The sequence below is a fragment of the Phytophthora infestans genome, genomic scaffold, assembly GCF_000142945.1.
Source record: "Phytophthora infestans T30-4 supercont1.27 genomic scaffold, whole genome shotgun sequence".
NCBI lineage: Eukaryota > Oomycota > Peronosporomycetes > Peronosporales > Peronosporaceae > Phytophthora > Phytophthora infestans.
This window is the reverse complement of record NW_003303732.1, coordinates 1,594,879-1,603,401: the sequence shown is the minus strand read 5'-3', so window position 1 is coordinate 1,603,401 and position 8,523 is coordinate 1,594,879. Positions and strand designations below refer to the sequence as shown.

The window sequence follows — 8,523 nt, the reverse complement described above, 5'->3', positions numbered from 1 at the left end:
TCCCCTGTTATCGAATAAACTTCATCCAGAAACACAACATTGTAGTAGGTCCAGTTGATGTGACTCAGCTCCTCCACAAACCGAAAGATGTCTCGCTCTTTGATTTGAATGGCTCGGCGTTCCAACACTTTCCAAGTTAGCCCAAAATCGTGAATAATTCTCCACACGGATGTTTTGGAAATGGTGAGCTGAAAATTCAAGCGAAATGCAGTTTGTGCCTCGTCCAGATATGCTAAAGGTCTCTGCTCAAAAAATACTTGAAGCCATGAGCGCTGTTCTACCGTAAATTTCCGGTCTGACTTTGACGTAGCGCGTTGGTAGGTCGCCGTAACTTCATACACACGAATCCAGTTTCCTATTGTCTGCTGTGTTTTGTTGTAGATGTGTGCCAGTTCCTTCCTGGAATAGCCAAGATAGTAATAGCCGTACAAGCAGTGGAAAACTGTGTTGGGACTAGCATGTTGCCGAGTAGCTGCTGCCTCCATCGTGCTAAAGAGTAACAAATGTTGTTTGGCAAATCGTTGACGTATCTACCAGAATCAAAACACAAGATTGACAATAGTACCAAGTGTACGGGTGCGTCCTTGGAGATCCAGGGCTGCAAGGAAAGGTGCTGCAAAAGAAGCATCCAGCAGTGCAGCAGTGCAGCAGTCCGGTTCGTTCCGCGTTAAACGGCAATCCTAATTGACCAATCAGAGCGCGCTGTTGATTTGGGCGCGATGCCCACGAATCGATCGAGAATTCCAAATATACTCGGAATCCACAATAGGTGAGGCTAAAGCAAGAAGCCAATGTGACTTGACGGGGGTTTAAGGAATCATTGAGCTAGCGCTCAGCAGCATTGTATATTGCGTTGTAGCAGACAAGCTAGTCGGACTGCGTGAAAGTGCAAAAGCACCAGAAACAGCTTGAACATTTGGCAAAGGGGCGATTTAGCATCGTTTCTTTAAAAAAAACAGTGCGCGCCTTTCCCGATCCTCCCCAGAAAATGTATATACTGTAAGCAAAGCGCAACAGGTTGTGGCATATGAATTATGTTAGTAACACGCAGATAAGGTTGATTATATATGTGTACGGGCTTCTCACTGTTGCTGCAGCTCACAAACCTTAAAAACGCGCAATTCCAAGACTGAGGACCTATGAAGCGTGTCGAGTAGATTCCCATCTAAATAATGCACCGCCCGACAGTGTCAGAACAGGTATATTACACGAGAAACAGGAGCTGTCTCTCCTCGCCTTCCAGTACGCCGCTGTTGGTCCACTCCGGGTTTGTTTTTAGGAATAATTGGAAGACTATATTTATAGTAACGGACTATAATTTTTGACAGCTTGCTGAAGAAAAAGGAGAAAACATTTTGCCGGCGCCCCGTTTTGTTTTTTGCTAGGATCCCAACTGAATTATGCTGGCGCCCTTTTGACTTGTCAAACCTTTGCGAATTTCCAACTGCATTTTCACGCCGGGCAACCTCCTGAACTTACTTAACAGCATCGCTGTGTAGTTTCTGCTTGTAAGGGCCCGACCTTGCTTTTTCCTTTAGTGATCATGACTTCTTCATCGCAGCTGAGGTAGTAAAAGCCCCTTGCGTGCTTTCGAGTCAGATCTGATCTTGAAACACTGGCAAACCGACCATCGGCAACACGCACCGCACGCTGAAAGTAAACCTTCTCTCTCTCTGGCTTGGCACTTGGAAAACCCTTCCAGTCGGGCAAATCTCCACACCAGTGAGGTTTGGATACATTTTCTTTGCCTCGGCAAGCGAATGTGACTCGACAGCCTGTAGGACCGGTGGCGTTGGCATAGAGACCTTGTCGTTGGCCTTAACACGCTCGAAAGCGGCCGTCCTGGGGTTGTACTGGTTCGAGCAGTGCTGGAAAAACGAGCGCTGGCACGAGAGCGCCTAGAGGCAGTTGTCTGTCCATGGTGAGCTGCTGAAGTGCTTCGAGGCAACTTGGGTTTCTTTTGCGGGGGTTGAGTTTGTGCGCTTAAATCGCTGCGTACGGGAGGCGTTTCCAAGTCGTCGTCATCGCTTTTATCGGCCATTACTTGGTCAGTTTTCATAAAGGGGGAATGCAGGTTTGGTTACCGGCTGAACACAAAGCAAAGATCCCAAGGAAAGTGCCATGACAGATTCCTGTATGGCAGTCGACTTGGAAAATGGGAACGGATCCTGATGTGGTCTAACTAACTTCAACTTGCCAGAAATTATTGCTTCGATTTGATTGGCAATCCAAACTGATTTGAATTAATCAGCAGTAGTGATTTATCTGGGTGTCGACTAAGAGTCGGCAGGGCGTCCCTCTCGAGCAACGTCGAGTCGACGTCCAAGACCGCGATGTCGATAGCTCTATAAAAAAGCAGCTTTTGCAGGCTGATAATGAAACTACAAAAGCTAAGAAATCCAAAAAGCGCGTTATAGTATCCACGTACTGTTTATTGGAGACTGGCTTCAACAATGACCTGTAGTCGACCACCCAGCCTTTCAGAGTCGAGCTCCACGCCCGCAAGCATCGCGATCAGGGCGGGGGCACAATCGCGTAAGATGAAAAATGATGTTAACGTATATTTACTGCGTCAAAGAGGTATTGTTGCTTACCACAAAACTAACGAAGTGCTTATTCTGGAAGATAATGTACGGCGTAAGAACAACCCTATATGGCGCAATATTCTGCAGCGTTGGCGTGTTGGGGATTATAGGCAAGAGGATATTGATACAGCTAATGGCTGCTGCTACAAGATAGGATGGTCTGATGATACATGAGGCGACGACGATTCATTGCGGCCGATTATTACCACATCAAGCCCCATTCGGTTGAGTTCAACATGCCGGGGACAGATAATAAATACTTTCAGCAAACGGACAAGAATTACATTACGTTGCAGAAGAAGTATCTTGACCGCTCGCAGCCCGTATCGCGAACCCAACGACGCAGTCTGGGAATGTTACGAAATGACAAAACTGGTAAACTCCCGGTGACGATAAAAACTGCAGTTGGAATGTTAGTTCAATGTACAAAGAACGTATCCTGAGCACTTCATTTATCGTATCGTCTAACCGGCAACATAGAGTATTTCTCAGTGTTTAGCCGCAAAACCGTTGATATATTTCTAAAAAATGTTTTTGATGCATATGTTTACTCACAACCAGCCTAATTATTTTCTTGTCACAAAAACCTTCATTTAATCGGTTTTTTGCCACGAACATTTAGTTAAACGTGCTGTCCGCAGAAGAGACGAAAGTGGTGTACGAGTACAAATTAATCATCGCAGTTTTAGCGTAAAATCAATATGCGTATATTTAGTATCATCATTCGTCAGCAACAGCGTTCCGTGCTATGTCAATTCTTAAAGCAACGGCTAAAAGTAGCCAAGGGCTGGATTATCAGGGAATTAGGAATGTATCTGCTTTTATTTTAATATAAAACATATGCATATAGAAATGACTAGACGAGCTCTCAGCCCATATGATTACGGTACGTGGAAAGAATAGTCTCCTTAAGCGACACTTTTTCTAAAAAGTGGGTGGACCAATTACATTCTCTGATATATCTACTCATCCTAAATTGTCAGACAGGTTCAATTTTACTTGATATAATATTTTTCTTATTTGGAAAACCGCCCGAAGCGCGCTTTTGGCTCCGCTGAATTTCTGCTCGAAACCGTAGCTCATTTGACGACACAGGTAACATCCATGTAATTTTTAAAATCATAGAGGCTATTAGACTGCATGATTATTTAGAGCTCCGTTTTATTGTGCACGATATGTCGCTCGGTTTTATGGTCTAGACCAAGCATGATTGGCGCATAAAAACAGGCGTAAAACTGAGAAAGGAAAGGCATGCGTGGAGTTATTAAATCTGCACTCGATTTGCGTTTAAAAAACGCAAAAAGGGTCGTTTAAATAATATCGATGTCGATTTGTCGTAAATCGAGAAGCGCTTGTAGCTCTATTTACAAGCCACTTTAACTCGATCGATATATCTCTTTTTATAAGCTCGATATACCTCGATTTGTTAAAAATCGAGCTATCACCCTACTGGTATTGATAATCGACAAACGCTTTGCAAAGCACAATAATATACCATTCAAATATAAGCCTTGTATTATCGCTTACCTGGGCTGAAACAATTTTGATGACAAATGGCAAAAAAAAAGTCATGTCCCTCTGTCGATTCGTCCCTTATTAATAAATTATAGCTCTAAAAGGATTTTGAGAGAGCAATAACCTAGTGAAAACAGTAGCCTCTGATGATTGACTCGAATCAGTCACTACCAGCGGGGATACGAGAGTACCGGTAGTAGCTCGGGCATCCGGGTTTTCTGCACTCAGCTTCCCAGCTGATCATTCCAACAAAACTGTCGCCTTCCTGTTGTGCAGGCTACACATGCTGATACAATATAAATACCAGCCAGCACCAGATACAAGGTGCAGCTATGTGAAATGGATCGTCTACGCCTCCGGTGTGCGCAGATCAACGAATGTGATGACACTGTACGTTCATAAGGGTGCGGCTTATCTGCTATACAAAATCGGATGCTTTTCAATACAATTTCCATTGGATGGAAATCGATACTTCTGTATGTATAATGCAAAGCATGTGGTATTAGAACTACTATGGTTATCACCACGATGTCGTGAGTCACGCTTCGACTAGAAAAGACGCGCTGTAACGTTTAGCCCTTCGTGATGGCACTTGTTAATCAGCGCAGCCAATTGATCCACTTCCAGCAATTCCCTAGCACCATTGTTGAACTCAACCGCCCAGTTATAGACACCTCTTGGCCCAATACAATTATGCCAATCCACAACTCGGCCAGGTACATTTCTCAACGTGATTTTTCCTTCGGTGTCTTCAACTGGAAGTTGTTTGGTCACGTTCCACCCAATTGGAAAGAATGGTTTTTAAACGAATTGTTTTTCCAGTTTTCCAACTTCGAAGTATCTAGAGTCGTCCTTGCTCAGACAATTTGTTTTTATTTCGCTGACCCCCACTCTGTTTCCGAACAGGCATGTGAGCGGTTGCTGTTGCAGGTCATATTGCTTCATCAGGGCAAGTGTTGCAATAACATGACTGCAAACCCAGCCAGTAGTCCAAAACCCCTTACAATCACAGCGATATCGTGACCGAACAGCCAGAATCTGTAAGGATAAATTGTTAAAATTATTTTTTGCATCTCAACATTTTACACAATGTTACCTGATCCGACGGTACTGTAGGGGTCAAGCTCAGCTGAAAGTCTGAAGTAGGTGCATCAGGATGTACTAAAACCTCGTGCAATGAGGCAAAAGAGAGATTAAAATCAGGAACTTCGGACCTTTTCCGTACTTTTCCCTTTTTCGAGTCGAGATATCTGTATGACATACAAACATTGAAAGTTATGCTGATATATTAAGTTGGATAAATGATGAAAAAAAACCCTGGAGACTCGGGCATCGGTGATTTCCACTCCACACTGGTTTCTAGGGTAAACAGCGTATTCCCAAGTATTGAAAACAATGGAGCTCAGTTTTGTTGGGGAATCCAAGATGAGGTATTGCTTCCTATGATTTTTTTCACGAAAAAACACTCGTGCGTGTTCAACCATTTCGCTGGGAACAGGACCTAAAACAATTTTTAATTTAGTCAAACATATTATGATGAAAAAGTTAAATATTACCTTCGCAGAAATGACCGTATCGGGATATCTTTTTGTCACTGTTCAGCAAAAGGATCGCTGGGAGGGTGTCATTCAAAACGACTGAGGTCGCTGCATGTAGCTGCGGAGTGCACACCGTTTTTATCACTTTGTTGTGGGATTCGATGGGGTTTTGTGACGGCAAAACACTAGGCACAGCAGAAGTAGCAAACCATGTACCCCATAGAACGCCCTAATACTGGCTTTTGAACCAATCCGCGTACGCTTGTTCGTTTTTGTCGCTCCAATATTTAACTATACGCTCAGCCATTGCCGTAAATTGTTCTTCGATACGCGCTTGCTCGAGGAGGTATATATTCATCTCGACGTAAGAACTGTAGAATCCAGAGTCATTCAATAGGCCAGCTTTTTCGAACGCTTTTCTGAAAAGGTGTGATTAACAATTAAGTATTTTGATACCAGGCCAGATGGAGGAAAAAGCTGTAGCAATGTAGGAAGCATGATCTTGGCTTCCGTACTTTAAAACCAAAGAATCGTTGAAGTAATCAGCGACGAATCGCTTAGCTGTAGAGAATAACGTTTTGTTGGCAAATTTATGCTCCGTACGCACAAACATGTACATCCAAGGTACAAATGAATGTCGGTAACGTTTTCTTTCATACACAGAGCAAGAACTGCCGAGTGCTACCAGAGTCCAGCGATCTTTAATAAACGTGAATACTACTAAACGTGAATAGTAATATACATGGGTTAGCAGCTGTAATAAATATTTTGTAATTATTTAGTAATAACACTTACTGAAATCGATGCGGTAGGTGCCATCGGTAACTCCAACGAGACCGGTCTCTCTTTGATCACAAATACATCGGTACAGATTTCGAAAAAGACGTCGCGATGTGAAAATAACACCAAACGAAGTTTCTTTCCCGGTGTCACCATCAAACCTAAGATCAAATGTGTTCAATATGAGTAATTCATTCTGAAAGTCGAGACTTTGTTGAGTAAATGCCGCCAGATCAATAAACCCATCAATCCCCAAGCTTCCGAAAAACTTGTCAGCCGCAGTACACATGTGCGGGTCATCAGAACTGAAAAACTTGAAATGTCCCAATTGTTTTTTAGTTTCTTCTTCAGACTGGCTTTTCTGTTCTTCAGTTTGATTTCGTCTGGAATCTTGGCTAGCATGGTTGGGTCAAGTTTATATTTCTTCTGTAGTAGAAGTACGCATCGTTTTGGACCTGCTCCACCTTGAAGAATGCTATCCACCTCTGGTTTTATCTGCATGTCAATACCAGACCTCTTTCGGTGCGTTAGCAACTGGCTATGGGTACCACTAGATTCTACTTCGTATGAAGAAGTCGTTATGAAATGAGAAGAGTTGAGCTCTGAAATCTTAACGATCCGTAGCCGACGAGAACGCGCCTCATGCGAAATGCAAGTGTAGACACTCTTGCGACGTCCTGTCGGCCCATACGTACGTGGATGGCTGTATTCAGATGTATCAGCACTGTTTAGCGCTGTAACAGCAGCATCTTCTGTAAAATGGGTTGAGATAAACCGGAATGAACTATGTGCGTCGCTAGAAGAATCACCCTCAGGCGGCGAGACCTCTGGATCTTGTCCATCGTTGCTCATGACTGCGGTTCAGCGTCTGTTGGCGAATGCGCCGTCTCGTGTCATACCAGGATGTCTAAAAATATCAATATGTTGTAGCACACACAGCTGTAATATAAATAAACGGGACAGAGTACATCAATACCACCTTTTAGCTATTGAAAAGCATCCTTTTTTTAAAGGTGTTGAATTCAATCTTTTTTTGTATTGAAAATAATATCTTTCCAGATAAAACGAGTCCTTCACTCTCCTTGTCATTCCGAGCCAGAACTTCTGGCTCATTGTCAATTCGATTGCCCCGAGCGTTCTTGCCTTCACGGTCCAAATTTGCTTCAGAAGAGACGTGATCAGGTTTGCTACAAAGGTAAGCTTTTCGCCACGCTTCCTTCATCCAATTCTCCAATTGACAGTCTTTCGGGTTCACCCAGACATCACCGTCGGAGTCGCTATCTTCAAAACTGTGGTCCCGCCTGAGTGAGGACTTGGTTATGCAGCACATTCCCCCGTTGATAGCGTTGCCGATCGTCGTAGCTGCTACTCCGATACTGCGCTCAAGAGTGGCATTGAGCTGCTCTGCAAACTCCACGTGCTCTTTATCGCCTCTCAAAACTGAGCTTGATTGTTGCGACTATTCTTGTCGCTCAGGACTCACTAAATCTGGGTTGCTGAGCAGCACATCCTGGAAAGACGTCTTTAGCCATTCTTCATCAATTCGAATCGACCGATGTTTGAAGCGCATTTGCTGCTTCTGCAGCTTCTCACGCAGAACTGACGTTGCATCCGCTTGGCGTTGAATTTGTAGGTTCATTTCCGACTGTGTGTTCGTAACCAGACTTTGCACGCGAGATTCCAGCTGACGTGCCGCCTGCGTTTGTCAGTTCCAAAACCAAATGCCGGACTGGTTCCTCCATTCTGGTTGCGATTTCACGTTAAATTTCGGTGCGGGCACGCTGGAGCTCTGTATCGATTGTTTGTTTTGCCTCAGTTATAGCCGCAGCTACCGTTTCGTCCACCACTCCCTGTACTTGCGCCGCACTTACAGAATCATGCTGCAGGCTTGCCAACTCACTTTCAGCGACTTGACGAATGTGACTAGCGAAAGCGGCTTGGCTATTGGCGACAGTTTGTTCCATATCGACCAAAAGCTTCTGAGCGACGTCCGTCTGTAAGGTAATCGCTTGACTCGACTGATGCACTTTTTGTAGAGCCTCGCCCAGTTTCTTATCGACGAATTTTTCGATCTGCATAGCTCGGTCCCCTTCCAACACCTGCAT

General features: G+C 44.1%; 1 protein-coding gene across 1 annotated transcript; it reads right to left on the bottom strand.

Moving 5' to 3' along the window:
- Positions 1-5,686: 5,686 nt before the first annotated feature.
- Positions 5,687-8,523, bottom strand: PITG_12821 (uncharacterized protein; the record flags this gene model as incomplete). Its single annotated transcript, XM_002900154.1, has 4 exons — positions 5,687-6,355; positions 6,434-7,325; positions 7,902-8,102; positions 8,290-8,523. 3 exons carry the CDS (start codon positions 8,521-8,523, stop codon positions 7,230-7,232), a joined length of 531 nt encoding a protein of 176 aa, XP_002900200.1.